The sequence below is a fragment of the Armigeres subalbatus genome, chromosome 1 (genome assembly GCF_024139115.2).
Source record: "Armigeres subalbatus isolate Guangzhou_Male chromosome 1, GZ_Asu_2, whole genome shotgun sequence".
Taxonomy (NCBI): domain Eukaryota; kingdom Metazoa; phylum Arthropoda; class Insecta; order Diptera; family Culicidae; genus Armigeres; species Armigeres subalbatus.
This window is the reverse complement of record NC_085139.1, coordinates 174,436,523-174,458,062: the sequence shown is the minus strand read 5'-3', so window position 1 is coordinate 174,458,062 and position 21,540 is coordinate 174,436,523. Positions and strand designations below refer to the sequence as shown.

General features: G+C 38.7%; 1 protein-coding gene across 4 annotated transcripts in view; it reads left to right on the top strand.

The window, feature by feature from the left end:
* The window catches only part of LOC134205545 (fasciclin-1), a 576,572-nt gene that overhangs the window by 505,620 nt on the left and 49,412 nt on the right, over positions 1 to 21,540 (top strand). For all 4 annotated transcript variants that reach the window (XM_062680847.1, XM_062680846.1, XM_062680848.1 and 1 more), the window contains 4 exons: positions 3,686 to 3,819; positions 3,912 to 4,008; positions 4,076 to 4,253; positions 4,963 to 5,123. In XM_062680847.1, coding sequence (XP_062536831.1) covers positions 3,686 to 3,819; positions 3,912 to 4,008; positions 4,076 to 4,253; positions 4,963 to 5,123 — 570 coding nt within the window. The remainder of the gene's footprint in view (positions 1 to 3,685; positions 3,820 to 3,911; positions 4,009 to 4,075; positions 4,254 to 4,962; positions 5,124 to 21,540) is intronic.

Here is a 21,540-nt window from a genome sequence, read left to right as displayed (position 1 = left end):
GACGTTGTCACCCCAATATTCTGCAAACAGCTCTCCGTTTTCGTTCATTTTACCGAGACCATGGCGTCCCATGACATGGTCGTAGTTTGAGTTTTCGGATCCGTGTTTTTACGCCCACTGGTGTTTTGTTACGCTCTGATCCGGTAAACAGCAATACACTGCCATCGTTACCCCATCAGCCTAGTCAAGACTATTTCGGATAACTATCATCAGGTCGAAGGCAAGATGACGCCAATTCAGTTGTTATCCGCGTCTTGGCGATACGCTTTTTACCTTTTAAGATCAGGATTGCCAAGTAAAGGATACGTTTTAATATATAAATCGGATATCGGTATCATGGTCAGGATACGACCATTTTATTTTGGATTGGTTTTAGAGTGACTGAGTGTGGCGGAAAAGTGACTTTGAAGTAGCGGAGTAGTTGAGAGTTAAAATACCAGGGATAAGTTCGTGACTTTCATTCTGACAACAACAACATCATCGATATTTACCCGTTCATATAACTTGCAGAGTAATTCGACTAGCATTGCACCTGTCCGTAGTTAGCTATTATAAGCTCTGCACAAACAAACTGCTGTATACCTTCGAGCAGTACATACTAAGGCGTAAGTTTTGCTGGTGCTTTACTTTTGTTGATTTCTAGTACATAGCTCGCACGCAGAAAAAAAGCTTCCCGAATCCGTGAATCAGCAAAAATACACCGTGATTTAATTCATGGATTCGGGAACACCAGTCATGTTTTCCAGAACGTTTCAGAAAACGTAACTGTGTTCCCGAATCCGTGGCTGTTGTTCACGAAAAAATACACCGTGAACTTGTTAGTTCACGAATTCATGGACGCTTTTTTGCGTGTGCGGTTTTCATTTTTTGAAACTCCAACGAAGTGTGAAACGTGAAGCGAAACAATTGAAAACTATGCTATCATTTGGTTCACTTCACGTCGTAGTCGTACTTCTCTCAACTTATTTATTTCCGCTCTTTACATTTCCACTTCTTCGTTTTCTTCTTATACTTGTAGCTGATTATGTTTTCTGACTGCGGCCCTTTTCGTATGTATTCCCGGCTTTGGTGGACAACATTTCAGTGTCCACTTTTATTCTAATGATTTTTTTCTCCTTGCTATATTCAGTATATTTTCGACTAGTAGGTTGATGACCACCTTTGCAATTTCTGCAGATAGGTTCCGAATAACAATTCTTCAGCTATTCATTATGAGTCCCAGAACAGTATCTACAGGCAGTGTGTTTCGAATCTATTGTGTTGATGTGTCCATACACGTGTAGCAATTGTAGCATAACATCGGTCTCGCATAGTACTATCTTGTTGGAACTCGTAAGGGACCAAAATAGTAAATATAGGCGATACTGATCCCTCAATAGTAAGAATGAGTGTAGTATTCACTATATTTTATCATTGTCTGTCGTCTGTCGTGTCCATTCTGTTGTGTTGTTCTTTGAACCTCTACGACACCTTGTTCAAACAGTTCCATCAGTAGTTCCGGCTCAGTCATTTGAATCTGTTTCGAACAAAAATACACTTACTTATTGTTATTGTCTTCATTTAGAATTAAATTTATGTATTCTATTAGAAGAAATTACAAAAACTCGCGGCGGTGAATAATGCGGTATTAGGGCTTCTTCTGTTCCATCCACGTTTAGCAGACGTTTTGCCTGTTGTATAATTGGCACTATCAGCACGAACTTCCATCTCCTTCAGGGATCCCCTGTTTCGTCTCCTATTTCGTCTTTCAGCAGGGATCCCCTGTTTCGGGAGTTGTGGCCTTACGCTCACGATGCACTATGACTTAAGAGGATTTAGGCAAACATTAATCAGAAAATCGACTTTCACCAATCATTTTTTCACTATTTTTATTCGAAAGTAGATACACAAGATAAGAAAACTCCAAAATTTCAGTTCCCTACGAGTTATAGTTTTGGAGATTTTATTTCATTTTATCAAAGTTGAGAAAAGGTAAAAAACGCGGGTTTTCTTTCCAAAATCTTGCTTTACTTCATACCAGTTTTTGAAAGGTTTTTTCTGACACGATACCAAGGTTTATATACAGCATTGTAAAGATAATTAAGCTTTCATATCATGTTAACGAAGATTGTGATATCATGAAGTAAAAATTTAAAAAAATCAAAATAGGAACGAACAAAACATTGAAAATTAGAGGTATTTTCAACTTTAAAATTCAGCCACTTTTTTCCCGCATTTCCCCGTGGAGATATTTAGTTGGGGATTAACTACATTTGGGATGTGAACTTTAAGATTCCCATGGAAAATCTCGCGAAAACTTGCGCCATTTTGAGAAAAAGGGATTTAAAAAAATCGCTTTTGTCCCAAAACTTGTCTTGTTTACGTAGTGTGCATCATAACACACAAATTTCAATATTCTACTGTAATAAAAGTTCTTCCCAATTTGTTCTTGATATTTTGTAAATAAAAATTCGATGTCGTTTGAAGATTTCTCGCTTAACTTTTCAAAAGGACCTAAGTAACATTTTTTTCATGAATTAATTTGAGTAGTGCAATCAAAAGCTTTCATGTTTTTCTGTTGATTGCGCTATTCAAATTAATTCATGAAAAAAATGTTACTTAGGTCCTTTTGAAAGTTAAGCGAGATTTGTATATTTTTTGTTACAGAGTTAAAATATTGGGCCCTTTTCAAAAATTAGTCACGAAATGACTGAGATTGTTGCCTAACAACATATCCCTGTTATGACAACATCAAAAACATCTTATAAGCCTGTTTGTATGGGGAGGCCCCATAGTGCGATGCCAGGCTTTTATGTACTACTTCTTAGAAACAAAGGTGGTTCTGCTCGTTGCCGGCAAGGCACTCTACTTGCATTTTTATCTGTTCCGCTTATGAGCAATGGTCCAGATGATCCGCCCTGCGTCTTCACCGAAGAGGTTACACACTTCGCTTTTTCCTAATACTATCGCAAGAAACGTGAAAGGGCAAAACGTTTTTTCTTGTCCATAGATTAGAAGAATGATCCCTATATTTGTAATACATTTTCAATTGTATGATTTCATTTCATTTCAACATTCATTCAAAGTTATGGATCATAGGGTCTTCTTTTATGGATCATATTAATATTTTGAGGGGGTTATCTATCAAAAAAAAAAGATAAATTTGGGAAAAAGGTTGGTCGACAATTTTAGTGTTCAAAGTAAGTAACGCCACATGACACGAGGTGGAGACGTTCCAACGGCTTAAAGATTGATATATCGAATGGAGCTATGCTGAAAGATGTTAGAAACAAATATTAGTTTTGATTATGCCAGATATAGTCAAAAGCTCAGTTTCCAAAACTTTTTTTTTGTCGTTATTAAGGAGACTTTCATCCCTAGGCTGGCTCGTCTCCGGTTTCCAAAACTGCCGAATTAATAAAAACCATCGGAAGTAATATTTCCTGTGCGCTCGTGAAAAAATCAACTTAAACCTCCTTAGCATGAAGTGTATTAGCTGGTTTACAATGGTAATAAACGTTTTATATGAGCGATGGTATTCGCCCTTGCCATCGATGCCATTGAAAAACCAAAAACCCTGAACCATATAAACCACGAGCATTCATCTCCACTTCAATGACATGCAAACCATTGAACGAATCAAATTCAAAGAGAATTCATGAATAAATCATCGCTTGATGCTTTCCTTTCGCTACCTCTGTTTCAGGTGCTGCACATAATTGATGACGTTTTAACACCCTTGACGGCCAATCCATCAACCTCGTTCGAGATATACAATCCGGACGCTTACCAATTCATCCTGCATGCCGAAAATATGGACATCAGTCAGCATCGAATTCGGTAGGTTTGCTCGCCGTCGTCGGACACTTCTAAATTGGGAATTAATTTTAAATCACTGGTAATTTGTCTACAATTCTCCACTGGGATTACAGCTCGTTCCGGCATAAAATGACGATGGCCAAGAAAGAGGACATATACCGTGCAGTTGGTGGTCATACTTTCCTTATCCCAGTTGAGGAAGGTTTCAAGGTAGCGTGGCACACTGGAAGATGTAATGTATGATGATAGTAATATTTTTTTATTTCTGTATAATCAGCCCCCACCACGACCGGATATGATTGATCGTAAAGTGATCGATGGTCACGTTATTCCAAATCGTGTCATTTTCACAGCGCCAGCACCACTGGATGATCCTCTAGAAACACTAGCGTTTGAAGATAACCTCAAGGTTACGATCACGTTCTTCAAACAAGGCGAGGGCAAGAACGCAAAAGGTGAGAACTTTCGATGTAATATAAACAAATAATAAAATGAGAGGTGAAATGGAAAAGATGGTCGTTACCACCATCAGAAGAAAAAGGCCAGGCACCTAAAGAATTTATTTGTGATAGCTTTAAATCTGGCGATTAACTACATATAAAAGCGAGAAACAATGAGATGTAAGCGACATGAGTTCAATATAACAAAATTATCTCTGTTTTTAAAGCAATAATTATATAGTAATGCAAATTTTACAATAATTATAAAATGTGAAAATTCACCAAAAAATAGTATTCCCCAAGCAAAACTATGGACTTCAACTTACATTTGATTCAAACTCTCTCATAAGATACAGGGGGCCACACATTTTTTTTGCAATATGCTTAGGACAGGTATTTACATCCGGAGTCAAATTCCGAATCATAAGCTTAAAACCCATTGAAGGCAACCATATTTGCTACAACTTTACCATGTCAGACATCGCCTAAATAGCCAGTTTTCATGCAGTGGGATTCTGCCTGTGTAAATGATGTCGCTGGCGGGAATCAAACCCCAGATGAAAATAGCTACCGTAACCGTAGGAGTAAACTCTCCTGAAATGCTATGAAATTTATTCGATTGGGAAAATTCTGCTACCTTCGCCAGGCTGTTCCACATCTATTATTGGGGTATTAGCATAATCGTATTACAATATGGCATTTTTTTCACTTGTCCTTTTCACAGTATACGTTCGCTCCAATACAGTGATTGGGGACTCAAAACATGCATCCGGTGCGGTGTTGGCAGAAATAGTCAAAGCAAACATCCCGGTCCGGAACGGAGTGGTCCATCTGATTCATCGGCCATTGATGGTCGTGGATACAACGGTTCTGCAGTTCCTGGAGGTAAGCAAAATCCGTTCCTAGGCATGTTATATTTTTATCGTTTAGTTCACCTCATACCGTCGACACGCAACTAGTACCAAATAGTTAGAGAATAGTCGGTAGTATTACTAACAAGCAAGCAACAGCAAATGGCTTCCAACAAGCAGCTTGCAAAGCATAGAACTAAACCGCTCTCTGGTAGAATGTGTGAAATATGTATTTTTTTTATATCGCCAACATAAAATAGAGCTCGTACTGGACTGTATGTCAGCTTTTGCCAACGACACCCTTCGAACCACCGAATTACGGGTCCATTGTAATAAAATAAAATGTGATTGAGGATTTGCACAACAGCTTTTCGCTAGACTAATATTTTTCATCGCATTCATCTGCGCATCAGATTACGAAGCTTTGGGTGGAAAATATTATTTTTTGTTTGCTTTAAATTATCTTGTATTTATAATTCGATTGAGATTTATGAAAACCGCACCGAATAACAATAGAATTGTGTGTATGTTAGCAAGCTCAAAGTATTTGCTATTTATGTCTGACGCTGATATGTTTTTTTGATGACCATTTTGAAGGTTAAGGTCACTCCTGACAGAATCCAAGTTCCAAAGTGCTCGCGTTTTCGGGGGCACATCACTCGATTCAGAGGCGGCGCACAACTGTCAGTTTTCTTGAAATAATAAAAATGACAGTTGTGCGTTGCTTCCGTATCGAGTGGTGTGCCCCCGAAAACGTGAGCACTTTTAATCATGGATTCCATCAAGAGTGACCTTAAGGGTAACCCGTAAGGAAAATCGCAGAAAGCACTGCGGCGCGCTTTATACATTTTTTCAAGCGAACAAAAATCCTGGAAAAAGTACACGGTGGACAATTTTAAACGTAAAAATGTTTCGAAAACTGTTAACGGATTTTTGGTCTACTGAGCTCCATTGCATACAAAGGAGTTTGGAAGGCCAAAGGCACGAAGCAACTCATCAATAGGATCACAAGCATCATACGGAAATGGCAACCGTCAAGCGGTCATGTGATACCTGCAAGATTAAACTACGCCCCACGGCGAGCCACTGACCATATGCTATTATTTATAAACAAAAAATGACTAAGGCTAGCTCTTTATATAACGTATATCATATTGAACTGTACTTCTTTGTAGTTTTCTTCCCGAGGCATTCTTTCCATTCCCGCTGTTTAGTTATGACTTTTACCGTCATTTTTTTCTCGCTCAATCAATTATTTAATTTATTGAAGATCAACTTTTTAACGCCTCTAACTATTTAAAAAATGTAAAACAAAAAATCCAAAATGTACTGTTTGTCAATTTTGGCTTGACTTTCGCTCGAGTCTGAACCAACCTTTCAAGGCCAATCCTTTAAGCCGGTTCACACGTACAGCACTTTTTCAGTTTTTGTTTTCAATTTTTAAAATAGTTAAAGGCATCGAAACCTCGTTGTCAGTAAAATTCGATCACGATTGTCAACTGTATCGAACGAAAGATCACAGCGAACGATGCGTTACAATATCCAACGATTGTCGGCGGAAGGAGTATCGGCTGAGTACCGCCAGAAGCTCAACGAACGGATAAGTGCAATCAACGTTAGCGACAACATCAACGATCTATGGGAGTCGATCCATGGAGCGGTGAGCACAACAGCACAAGAAGTGGTAGGCACTGCACAGAGGCGATCCAGGACGGGTTGGTTCGATGTGGAGTGCAGAGAATGACAGACGAGAAGAACGTTGCCAGAAGCCGGATGTTGGTGTCGAGTATCCGATCGAATAGAGATCGATACAAGGAAGGAAGAGCAGCCGAAAAACGAACCCACCGCAGGAAGAAGAAAGAATATGAAGAACAAGTGATTAGCGAGGCGTAGGAAAAAAATGGAGCAGAACGATATGCGGAGGTTTTACGAGTCTGTCAATGGCGTGCGGAGAAAGACAGCGCCATCTCCCGTCATGTGCAACGAACAACTAGGGAATTTTCTGACAGATAAGCAACAGGTGGTGGTGGAAGGTGGAAACAACACTTCGAGACTTTGTTGAATAGTGGAAGTGACGGTGCATCGGTGAGCAGAATAAATATTAGCGACGATGGACAAGCTGTGGAGTCGCCTACACTAGATGAGGTTAAAAAAGCTGTTAAAAAGCTGAAAAACAATAAGGCTGCAGGGAAGGACCAGCTCCCAGCTGAACTTCTCAAACATTCCAGTGAGCAGCTTTATGAAGTTCTGCACCATATTATGTCGAAAATATGGAAAGACAAGGAAATGCCTGCTAGCTGGTTGGACGGTCTCATGTGCCCTCTCTTTAAGAAGGGGCACAGACTAGAGTGCGCCAATTACCGAGGAATAACCCTCCTTAATTCGGCGTACAAAATTATGTCCCGCATTCTATTCAACAGATTGAGACCGCTTGAAGAGTCCTTCGTCGGTGAATTCCAAGCAGGTTTTCGTAAGGGCCGATCAACGACGGATCAAATGTTTACCCTGAGACAAATCCTTGATAAATTCCGGGAGTACAACTTGCAGACACATCATCTGTTTATTGATTTCAAGGCGGCGTACGATTCAGTGAAACGGAATGAATTATGGCAAATTATGCTTGAATATGGTTTTCCGGCATAGCCTATCAAGTATCAGGCATCGAAAAATATGGGTTTAGCTACATTTTTTGACGGGAAAGGTCAATTTACGAAAGATGATATTATGAGCATCGAATAACACTACAAAATGAAGATCCTAGTTCCATATCCTGTATATATGTGTAGCTCCAATTACCTGGTATCTAGATTCCAGGTTGGTTACAGCGTCGTTACCACTGGCGGAGACAGATATGGGGCACCATACTATGCAATCACACCATTGTTCTTGCGCCAAGTGGTGTTCCACCAAATAACAATAACTGGCGCCGCCAATCAAAGGTCAGTCGATACACCTATGCCGGACGTACAGTAGAAGTCAGTTCCTACTTCATCGGTCTTGGGCAATAGTCCTTCAGTTTCCCCGAACATTTTAAACTACAAGTCAGTTCAACCGTGTGTGTTTGGCCTCCCGCAATGCTTCCGTCTTCTATCCGTTCTTCTGTTGAATAATATATTCGCAATTATTTCCTCCGACATGTACACCAAGGGAATAGAACGCACACTTCACAGCACGAAAATGCGCACAGACGAATGACGCCGCTATACGCAAGGCCACGAATAACAAGTCGAATACAGTCAAACCTCCATGAGTCGATATTGAAGGGACCATCGACTTATGGAAATATCGAGATGAGGAATAGCAAATCTTTGTAAAGCCGTTTGAAGGGACCATCACAGTAACCCAGAAAATATGTTTTAATATGGCATAATTTGCTTCCTTGAGTCGATATCGAGTCATAGAACATCGACTCATGGAGGTTTGACTGTAATTTAGATATGTGGATGTTGAACAAAGTCTACCATGCATGGCTATAAAATTACAACAAAATCAAGAATTTCGCTTTAATAAACAATATAATTGATTACAATCGACTCTCTACATCTCGATGTTCTATATCTCGATATCTCTCCCTATGTCGATGGTTTTCTCGGTTCCTTCAATCCACATACATTTTTGCTTTCTGCATCTCGATAACCTCCCTATCTCGATGTGTTCTGGTCATATTTTGTGCAGGATTCACTCTATCTGTTTTGATGTATTCAAAATTCTAGGTTGCTAGACCGACTTGAGGCAATAACAAACACTCCAAAATCAAGAAATGACATTATTCATAGCATCAAGCTTTTTTCGATCTAGTACCCATAATTTGTCTTCCATTCCTTGATGTCTCCTTATCTCGATGGTAAATTTAATATCGAGATGTGGAGAGTCGACTGTAGTAAAATAGTCCTTCTCCTCAAAGACCACTTGAACTTTTTTTTAAATAATTAAATTAAAAATGAATTTCGTATCCAGAGGGGTGCTTACTCAAAACTTGCCAAATAGAGTATCCTTCTCGACTAGACTCGATCCTAGGTCAATCATTTTCAGTCCCCATGTTTGTTTAGCGTTTCAAATCCTCTTCTAGTGAAACAAAAAACCAACGTGAACGCAGCCTGCGGACTCTTTCGAGTTCTGCACTGAACATTATTTTTGCTTGGCGCTCTTTCGGCAATAATCAACGTGTCCAAACCGTCATAGCCATCTGTTATATTAGGTCGTGATCCATGCGTTGCCGTCAGGTGCCCTTCTCATGTTTACCATCGAGTATTGTCCGCAGCACCTCACGCTCAAATACTACAAAAGCTCTCCAATCAGCTCCCTTCAAGGTCTAAGTTTCATGCCTGTATAAAGCCAGCGGAGAATCAGGATTTCATATTCACTCGCATATCACGGGACTTTGACTGCTTTCAAAGTCCGTAATAAATCCTATTTACAGTTGCAGTACGCCTTTTTACCTCCAACCAAAAGCACATGCGATGCACACCAGCTGTCCTAACCACTCTTCAAGTGCTATTAAATGTCCAATTATCGTTCAGTAAATTTGTGAATGCATCGTTCCGCTTTGATCCTTCTAAAGTTACAAATGATGTCGAAATTACATATGCAACCTTCAAACCTGACTTCGATCCGCCCCGCGTAACACGACCTAGCCGTATTAGTTTCGCCGGAAAACAATGGTCTAGCACAATATGCCATAATTCATTTAATTTCACTGAATTGTACGCTACTTTGAAATCAATAAACAGATTATGCGTCTATCGAGGATTTGTCTCAAAGTAAACATTATATTCGTCATTCATCGGTCCTCACGAAAACCGGCTTGGTATTCACTGACGAAGGACTGTTCAAGCGGTTTCAGTCTATTGGGACGGGACGGAACGCCGAATTTCAGTGCCCTTTCCTGAAAAGGAGGCAAATTATGACGTCCAACCAGCTAGCAGTCAGTTCTTCCTCCTTCCATATCTTCGGTATAATATGGCGTATTATAAACCTCCATAATCGTCAGTCTCGGGCGATGTTCCACCAGTTTCCCCGAACATTTAGGGTCCCCAGTTCCGATTCCACAGCGTCAGTTCTCTGTTGAATATTGCTTTCACTATTATTTCTTCCGACATTCGTACTAAGTGTCCAGTCCACGTTCTAGATGTGGCACTTGAATAATGTGTTTTCGATGAAATCCACCGTTCGGAATTCACGTTTTCCGGTTCTGGGCCACCGTTTTTCCTGGATTGATGCCACGCTCACGCCGATCTTCTGCAGCTGACGAGCCAGGAGCCCAACACGTGTGGGTTCATTCAAAGTTCTTATGTTACAAGATACGTCTTGTCTAATTGTTGTCCTTTATTCGTTGTCGGGTCTGTTGCCATAGAATCTATCAGTTTGCTCTACTTTTGACTTTCTTGGTAACTGTAGAAACTTCGATAGGCAACCTTACCAGGGATGCGCTACCTATATCGCGTTGAAGAGGCTGCTTTCTCGATGTTGATACGATGTACCACAATGTACATAGTTTAGCTTAGAGTCCATCACAGGCACTCGGACGATGATCAGCCACCCCGAACTTGGGGAACATATGATTGTCAATCCAGAGATGGCGAATTTGATTCTCGGTCCGGTCTAGGATGTTCCAGTTGGAATGTAGAGCCATTTAATAAGAAGAAGATACCAGTTTGATAACTTGTTTTCATGGCTTGTTGATTCGAAGAGATATTTACCTCTCTTTCATTGTTATCTATTGAAAGTGATTTCTGCAAACCCTGACACCAACATCCGGCGACAAGTTCCTCTCATCTGTCAGTAAACCTTTGACACTCCACATCAAACTGAGACAACTAGAGCGACTAGTCGTCTTTGTGCAGTACCTATTACTGAGGCTTTATCAAGACCTTCTTCCTTCAAGTAGTCGGATTAATCATTTATCGGTGCATAGATGTTGATTACGCTATCATTGCGGAATTGCTCCGTATCCTCAACACATAGATGCGTTCGTTAATGGGATTCCAGCACATCGCTCACTTCGTCTGCTTGTCCATCACTATATGAAACCAGTTCCACGATTGATTTTTTGTCTACATACATAGTTATATATGTAGACGAAGAATCAGAAGGAATAATTTTTGGCTGTTGCGCCCTTTTCAAATGTTGGTCTAGAGGTGTTACATTTGACTGCACAGTGTTGGTCGTGGACCCTGAATTCACGTTCGCTTGATCAACCGGACTTCTTGGATTGCGGCCACGCCTACTCCCACTTTCAACAGTATCGAATCAGAAGGCTCACTCGTCCAAGTACAATGACATACCACGCACCGAGATTACAGATTACAGTCATAGTCCTTATTTCATTGCCATGTCGGTTGCCAAAAGTAAGGAACGGGTGGCAACTAAAAAATGGAATAAAAAGAATGGCTCGGGAAAAAAATACAAAGAAGTACAGTTCAATCTGATATTTGTTATACGAAGAGTTGTCCTTAGTCTTCAAGCTAAGACTAATGAATATTATAGCATAAGGTCCGTGGTTCACCGTGCGCCGCAGCTTAGTATTGCTGGTACGACTTGACGGCTGGACGGCATTGAAAACCATATTTCGCTCTACGAGAGTTTTATTCAACCATTATAAAACCAAAATGTTACTGGGGAGGGAATGCTACCCAAAATGTTACTTCTCCCGACTTGAAAAAAAAATTGTAAAGTGTATAAAGAATGCACATCGGTTCAACAATAGGCGAACATTTTAGCCGTTCAGCATTTGGCGAGCTGCCCTATTTATGAAAAACGGAAAAAAATTACCAGCCGAAGTTTAATGCGTTCAAAATGCGGATATCAACTCACGTTCCCTCATATCCTCTGAATTTCGGACAGCAAAAACCTTTGATTCCACTCATCCACATGCAGGCTAAAATATGTGTATTAAAGTCCAATGGTTTCTTCCATCCGGAATGCGGGGTATGTGAGCAGAAATGTGATAATAGACCTCTCGGGACGATCGGATAGGAAGCAATAATTCCATTTACTCGCCGGAAGCTCGTTTCTTTATCCTTTTATGAGATTCCTTCATTGGTTCGACCCGGCTCAGAACGATGGAAAATCAAGTTGTGGATGGGAAATCAAGGTTCACAAATGTCTGTTTCATGCAATAAAGATTTATTTGTTTAAACTTTTGCAGTAAACCAAGTTCGAGTAGTCACGAATAGCAGAGAATGATTAATATATTCCACTTGTGGATTGAACAGTGTATGTTTTACTGAAGAAAAGTTGAATGCAAATAGCGGTAAGTTCTATATGCAATTTGAAGCGAATAAACATGAAAAACCGGCTCAATTTTCTTATAAAATAACCATGTTTGGAAATAAAAATCTCGATCGTTTTTCTTTGTTGTAGCATTACTGTTGTATGACGCTTTGATGCTCGAAAAGGCCCATTTTTTTCCATGTGCATTAGCCGCACTTGACAAGTATGAAGACGATTTACAATGGGGAAAACATTTATTTTATTAAAAGGAATATTGTTTAATTTTAGAAGACTTCAAAGAGCTCTTCAAGAAGTAGATCTCGAAATTCAACACTTGTTCCCCAGCTATGAATCAATGAACAAAAACTAACCGTGACGATTTGTTCTAGCAGCATGAACACTGCCTTACATAAAACAAACCAACTCATCAGTTTGAAGCAACATACCCACCATAACTTATAAAATACTCCCAAAATCAGTGATATGGAAATTTTCGCCCCGGTCAACATCGCTTCCAAGCTTTACTTGTGCACTAGGTGATTGCTGTTCCGGATTAGTGCTTGTATCCCCGAACACGTCCCTTACTTCATAGTGGAGTCTCAGTCAACGCATTCGGAAGCGTGCAATTCCCATTTAAAAATATGCCGTGATTTGCACTAGTGGCAAATTTTGCATCAGCCAACACCAGAGTGAATATTTTTAGTGGTCCAGTAGCTGCACTCAGGATAAGGCATACCGGGTATATGGCCAACAATCATATACACTGCTGGCCAGCACTCCCGAATGATATTTCCTACCATTATGGTGACAAATGAAGATTATATTTTTTGAATCATAAACTCTGCCTTCAGTTACTTTGTTTATTAAAATCTGGTTATGAACACATTATTCCATCGTTATCACACAAAAAAATCAATTCCGTTTAACTAACTGAAAAATTCAAGTTGATAAGCATATGTGTGTCACACAAGGTAAACATTTCTGCAATGGCAGGCCATAGAAAAGCTTTCGATTGATAATTGTAAAAAACAACATAAAGGTGAAAAGCAGACAAACTTTCAAAAATGCAGTTTGTGGAGGATCCGCAAATCTTATATCTGTTCGATCCAAATTTGATTCATGACAATTTCAAATATGACTGATAAATAGATAAAGTATTGCTTCAACACAGTCGTTCTTAAATTATTCTAAATTGAATGGTTTACTTGTTGAAACATTCGAAATAAAATCATCTATTAGATGTTGATACATTCTCGATATTCGGGTTGACATTGTGATAAATTTCCAATATCGAATTATACCGAAGCCGGTAGAACAACCAGAGGATAAAACTACAGCAATCCCGGGAGGCTTAGGCCGTCAAACGTATAAAAAATATCAGATATTATTATTGAAAGGAAGCAAATGTGAAATAAGCCTTTGAAAAAAAAAACTGTTTTTTTTATCACATATATCCAAGTGCACAGCACTTTGTGAGCGAATTGCACAAAACCGTGTTAAGCATACTTGTACTGAAGAAGAATTATCTTCAAAGGGATTAAATGTTCACTGAGCATTCAATTTAGTTAAACAAGCAGACTCTCCGCTGTAAAATAAATTGTGTTTGGTTCGTAATTTGATTATTCGTGTTAAGCAACCAAATCTTGTGAATAGCACCGACTCTATTATTTTATTATTGATGTATTTTTATAGCTACAAAAACATTGAAATTTCGCTTTGCAATTATATTTCGCGACTCACAAACTTAGTTTTCTTTATATCTGTGAATTTTGAAATTACTTCAGTTCAAATTTGGTAAACTTTTCTGAAGTGGAATTCGGCTCGATGTTAGCTTTAAAAGCTTTAACTCCAGAGTCAATTTATTTATAAGATCTTTGTTATTTCTTATTCTCAGATAATTGATTATAACTTCCTTAGCTTTTTGAATTCATGATCGTGGGATGTCGAATGACATTTTCTCAAATCGTCGAGCTGATTCGAACAGCATGTGAACTTTAGACCTATTAGGGAAGTGTTGGCGAGTCTTGATCTTGAATACATATCCCTTGTCCACCAGTTTTTGAAAGTAGCTAATGTTAGACTGTAACCATTGTCCACCCATCCCCTTGTCTGTCGTAACCCATCACGAATGTCTTCCTTTTTGTCCTTTTCAATGTCTATCGTTAATCCTTTCGTTGTTCTCCATCGAGAAAATATTTGTTTGTCCCGTTACAGATGTGAAACATCGCCAAGAATTTCTAGTTTCTAAACATTAACATCGTTACCACTTAAGCACACTAAAATCCCCTCCTTTCCTACTGTATTGTTGTATTCCCACTACTTACTGGATAATTAATTCGTTTGTTCTTATCCATAGCATATCTTGATACTTCGATGATATTTCGGTACAATTTTTTTATATTGTTGCCTGTTCTTTTAACATCTCTTATATCAATCAAGTCTATGCCATGTTTTGTTATTCTGTTCATGGCTTCTGTCCGGATAACAATCATGCTTTGGATGGTTGTTTGAATCTCTAGCACTCCTCACAATGGTTTTTTGCCTGTCTCATATACTAAGTATACGTAAAGGCTATGTGATCGCTCCTCCGTGCGCACCCACCCAAAAAATGTGACAAAAGTGTCACTCATTTTTCAGGCACTTATCCTTAACCGATGTGCTTGTAACAAATTCGACGCAGACCTCTATCCCATTGTTTCCTATTAAAAATTGGCGAGATCGGACTATGGGCTCAGAAGTTATGGCCAAAATACTATTTTTATAACACACGAGAAAGGCTCCATCACCGCTAGGTGGATTTATCTGGGTTTTTTCCTGTAAACAAGGAATCAAATTCAATATCTCAGAACTCCGCTGGACTACATTCCAATCCAAAATAAATTTTTCGATAAGGAATTTGATACCCAGCCGTTCATGGCATGCATCTATTTCTGTCAGTTTTGACCAAAAAACGGTATTTCACCCTATCTTTACTCTTTAAATATATATTTATTTTGAGTGATTTGGCATAGTTAATCTTTATCAATTCTCGACCAACAGGTTCCAATCGAAAGTTGTTATGTCCCTCCATTATATAGATGTATTAGTTTTAATTTGCACATACTGCTTTTAAGGGTACAAAGCGATTATATGTGTGATATTTATGCAATGAAAGTATAGAAATCAACTATCTCATGATTTCTTTGGGCTAAATTTCATGTTCTTATATCAAAAGAAAGAGATTTTCATAAGGAACCTGATAACTTTATGCTTGTTTCTGGCATGCACATGTTTGTGGCTGTTTTAGAAAAAAAAAGAACTGTTACCCTATGCTCACTTATTTACACCCAAAAACCAACATAACTCTGTTTGCTTTCAACGGATCAATGTAAAATTTTGAGATAAGGTCCAGTTTTTATCGTAGTTTCGATTTCATTAAGAGTGGTGTCCAGATTCCGGATTATTCCAGATTCCGTTGGGGTACCTACGATTTGGCGTTTAAGGTATTTCGACGGAAACTTTGTTTAATACGGAACACTTTATAACAAAGCTACACATTATATATTTGATGTGATTGTGCGTCTCTATTAGTGATTTTTCATAATTTCTGAAGGGCTTGTGAGCGTTTCTAGGATGTTTCCAGATTTTCCCGGGAAAGTAGTAGAAGAGGTTATTTTCATGTTTAGCCAAAAAATGTCATGCAACAGCTCATTCTTCATGATTTCTCACGAATAAACGTCTGAAGGATCTGTAAAGTGCCAGAGGCCTCATTGGCCACTCCCGGAACCTTACGTAGTGCCCCGAGGGAACCTGTAGGAGGCAACATTTCCGTTTTCGACCAAAATACGTCTCATTGGTCACACCCGGAACAACACGGAATTTCCCTGGTTGCGGAATTATTTCTGGTTGCAGACCAAAACGTGTCATGCGACAGCACATTCTTCATCATTGCTTGACTTCTAATAAGTCAGTAAAGTACGAACAACTTCTTTGGCCGCTCATAGAACCTCATGGAGTGATCCGGGAGGACCTGTAGAAACGGTACCAAAGACCTCATTAGCCACTTCTGGAACATCACGGATTGCCTGTATGGGGGGGACATTTTCATTTGTAGACCAAAACGTATCATGCTACAGCTTATTCTTCACGGTTTCTCGCAAAAAATACTTCTGGTGTCTTTGCGAAAAGCGAAAGATCTCATTGGCCACTCCCGGAACATCACGGGGGAACCTGTAGGAGGGGAAATTTTTATGACAGCTCATTCTTCATGATTTCTTACGAATAAACATCTTATGAGGCTATATAACACAATACAATTTAATTTCCATTCCAGGACCTTCACAGGGTGCCCCAGGGAAACGTCTTAGGGTGGATGTTTTGATTTGCAAACCAAAAAGTTTCATGTGACAGCTTATTCTTCACGGATTCTCACAGATAAGCTTCTGGCGTTTTTGTAAATGGCGGAAGTCCTCATTGGTCACACCCGTAATCTTACGAAATGCCCAGTACCAGTAGTTGGTAAAAAATCCGTTTGCAAATCAAAACGTGTCATGCATCAGCTCTTCTTTATGCTTTGGGTCTATCTCATTTAGAAAATTAAACTTAAATTAAATAGACTTGATAGTGACAGTTCAATAATTATCAAATAACCCAAGCAAGATTATAGGATATAGAATCATTTTTGATCGATTTTTTATTGGTATTGCTGGGTAGCACCAGCCATTCTTATCACCGTGTGTTATTTTTTTTTAATTTCCAGCTGTCACTTTTAACTTTAATTCTCCAAATGAGACAGACATTCTAAATTATGAGTCCATAAATAACAATACACTTTATTGACCAAATCTCACGGGTACGGAACAAAAACCTCTTTCTGAACATTTTTTTAATATTTTTAATTTTTTTACATAGATTGACTTCAAACATCACATAAAATCTACTATTTTCTGAAATAACAATTCACTTAAACTAAATTTGTTTTTCTTTCTAGTAAGGCCGAAATGTTTTTTATTATCTTCTCTGCCTCCCCTCAGAATTTTGTGGTCAAATTTAATTGTTTGATGGGGAATCTCAAATATTTAACGGAAAATTAAAAAAAAGAGCTTTGTGTATTTTTTATTAAAACTGATGAGTTTTTTTTTTTTAATTTTATAAATATATTCATTTATTTTTTATTTTCCACCCCTTCTATTATCAAAAGATCAAAGGGAAAACAGCAAAAATGGAAATTTACTCCGGCCTAAATTGAGAATAGTAAATATATAATGAAGTAATGATTTTTTTTATTCCTTTATTTATTTGGTAGGCACTCTGTGTTACTTAAATGCTACTGTGCCGAGATCTACAGTGGTATTTTGCAGCCAGAATCCACACAGAATCTATTTTTTAGATTTTTCCATTATTCATTGTTGTTGTCGTTGCTGGTCCATCTCGTCGTAAGTCCATTGTGTTAATTTTGTCCATGTCGTGTATCTAATGATCGTTGCATTGTCCAGTTGCCATTTATCTGGGTAACGTTGGAGGAATGCCTCCGAGAAGAACGAGTTGTTAGTCGTCATCAGGGAGCCGTGACGATGAGGCGTGCACCCCAATACGCCACCGCATAGGCTGCGCATCCGGCGGCTGACGAGGGTTTTGGTGGAGGGGCTGGGAATCGAACCCATGACCATTCGCTTGAAAGGCGAACGTGTAGCCAATTACGCTATGGGACCCCCCATAAGTAATGAATCATTTAATTTTTCGCACTTTACAGAATCATCTGAAAATTATTTGTGGGGTATCATTATAATTCCGTTTAGCCGAATTCTATTTGGCCGAATTGCACATCGTAAACAGTTTGAACGGCTGAAAGCGACATAATACCGAGCCGCTAGTTTGGCCGAAAAAGTTTGCTTTAGCAGGTCGTTTGGCCGAATAAGTCAATTGGGCGAAAATATTGTTTGGCCATACGGCCGAAAATGTCATTTGCTGAACGGATTATGTTGCCAAAGTTGTCGCCTAATAGTTTTTTTTTTCTGCCAAACGACCATTTCAGAAAAAACTGCCGACTTTTTTTGTCGAACGACATTTTCGGGCAAATTAAATTTTCGGTCAAACGGCCCTTCTCGTCGTTTTGGCCGCAAGTCGTTCGGCGTAAGCCATTTGTTCCAATGCCGCTTAGCTGAATATCACGTTAATCCAAAAGTCATCTAGCCGAATGCAAATTTGGCTGAAATGAACGTTTGGTCGAAACGGTTATTAGGTCGCAAATGATTTGGCCGAAAATGTTATTTGGTCGCAACTAACATACAGTCAAAAGGCCTAACTGATCCAAAGTTGTGTGCCCTAATAAGTCATTTGACCGAAAATGTCGCTCGGAACAACTTTCGGCCTTGTGATTTTCGGCCAAATGGCTTTCTGCCATTTGATTTTAATTAGAATTTCTTTGGATTTCAACGGAAATCCTTAGGAGTTTCCTCAAAAATTCTTTGGAAAATCAAAAGGAAATTCTTCGAATTTTTACGAGAAGTTGTGTGGAATGTGCACGAATATTTTTAAAGAAAATTTCGGATTTTGCACTAAAGTTCATCTAAATTTCATCGAAAAATTCTTTTAAACTTTCAAGGAAATTAACTCGGGATTTCAACAAGAATAATTCAGAAAAATATATTAAGCTCTTTTAGTGGAATGTATTAAACCGTCTAAGACGAATTAAGTACTGTCCATTTTTTCCAATTAACTGGTGGAATTAAATGGACAGTACTTAATTCGTCTTAGACGGTTGAAGAATAATTCCATAATTTTGAAGAAAATTCTTTGGATTTAAACTGGAAATTTTTCATTTCTCGTAAAATTCTGTTAACTATCTCAAATTATATTTTGCGAGAAACCATGACTAAAAACTGTTGCAACTCAAGTAACAATTTCCATGCTTGTTGGATTTATTTAATTCTTATAGCGGATTTATGACATGAGTCACCATGGCTAATATTTATTGGTGATCTTATTGCTATCATTAAACCTTTAATAAATCTGCTGAAAAAGCTTCAAACGTCAAATGCCTATTGGTCTTGTAAGCAGCTCTGCAGTTTTAATGAAGAGCGTAAGTCCTATTTTCAAAGCTCGATCAAAGACACAATTTTTGGTCGTAATGTGGTCAAGTGAATAACGCCAATAAGAATATTTACACTGTAAAGGGTTTATAACGGATATTTAATAAGAGCAACATTTTTTTGATCGAAATCTATGGCCATATTGAAAATGGAGAACCAACTTCAAGTCAGTGAATTTTTTTACTGAAATTCATGATTAGACGGTGTTTTCACTGCGAAAGACACGTTTTTGGTAATTGATTTGAAGGTTGTCCTGTAGTATTGAGTTTTATTGTCAGTTCTTGTAAACCATTCCTAAGAACTGTTCAGTTTATTGAGAGGACACTTTTACATGACGATATAAAACAGACAGATAGATCAATTTTGATAGAATTTGCTTTATCGTATATTATAATACACTGTCAATCAACTGTGATTTTTGAAAAGAGGTAAAACAGTTTAAATCCGACAAAATGGCGCTTATTGTCAAAGCTTCTCGAATTTCGCGTAAACATAAGTTTCTCAACACAATTTTTTATAAGCTTAATTGACAGTTATAATAAAAAATGTGAATCGGGATGTCAACAAAATCATCAAGAAGATCAGAAAGAAACACACTGTCATTGATTTTTCGATATCCAGAAACATTAGAGCCTGTGGCAGCCCGAAAACAGAATAAAAACGGTTTTAGCTGTTAAAAATCCAACAAATGAGATTGTTATAAATATCTCAAATTTCTGAGATAGAATTGTTTCGTTGATAATTGGATTTCATGTCTAGAAGGTCAGATAATATATTCAACGAAACAAAACAGATTTCTAAAAAGATTGATGATTTAAAAAACATCGACAATACAACGTGTCCTCTTTATAAACTGAACAGTCCTTAGAGCAGAATAAAATTTGACATGTTACTTTGGGAAAACAAGTTTTGGTAAGAAACCGTGAAGAATAAGCTGTCGCATGATACTTTTTTGTCTGCAAACAGAGATGTCCACCCTAGAGGTTCTCCTGAAGTACCCTATAAAGGCCTTGGAATGACAACTAAGTTGTGCTTTACAGACTTATAAGAAGTTTATTTGTGAAGAATCATGAACAATGAACTATCCCATTACATTCTTTAGCCTACAGACATGAACTTTCCCTCCCGCGAGTTCCCCTGGAGTGCTCCTTGATGTATCAGAAGTGGTCAATGAGGTCTTTGGTACTTTACAGAATCACTAGAAGTTTGTTCGTAAGAAATCATGAATAGAGAGTAGTCGCATGACACATCTTGGTCTGCAAACGGAAATGTCCACTCTCACAGGTCCTCCCGGATCACTCCATGAGGTTCTATGAGCGACCAATGAGGTCGTTCGTACTTTACTGACTTCTTCTTCTACTTCTACGACTCTATATTCCAACTAGAACTTGACCTGCTTTTCAACTTAACAGCCTAACTGAAGACCCCTCTCGAGCGCTGTATAGAACAGTAAATTCGAGAGTGCATCACCCTACTCCAATCCATCTAAGGTTACATATGATTTCGAAATTTCATCCGCAACTCTTACAGAATAGGAAAACGATTCTAGGCAGGCAATTCCTCGTCTTCCCATTTTTTCGAAATAATATGGTGCAAAACTTCATAAAGCCTTACTGCCATGTTTGAGAAGTTCAGCCAGGAGCTGGTCCTTCCTCACAGCTTTTTTTGTTTTTCAGCACTTTAATGGATTTTCTAACCTCATCTAGTGTAGCCGGATTCACAGCTTGTCCATCATTGCTAATGTTTATTCTGTTCACCGCGGAACCATCACTTTCACTGTTCAACAAAGTCTCGAAATGTTTCCTCCACCTGGCAGCCAGTTACTTCTATCTCCATTTTTTGTGGTATTTCAAAGACTTCGGTAAGCTACCTTACCGGGGTCGCGTTACCTACATCGCATGCCACCTTGGGTATAGCGGACGCGATACAGCGTTCCGTTAATCAGCCACTGGATAGCAGGCAGACGCTGTTTGAGCTGCACCTCCTGGTGTACAGACGCTTGAGACGTACCTTCGCACTAGAAATACTAGAATAAGAGATCGGCAAAGACGCCATCTTGTTTCCAATCAAACCGTTAAAAGCGGTTCCAAATCGACTTGTTTACTTTTTTCACCCATAAGAGTCAAGCAAAAAGTTCAAGTGATGCCAGTATTATTTCCACGATATCAC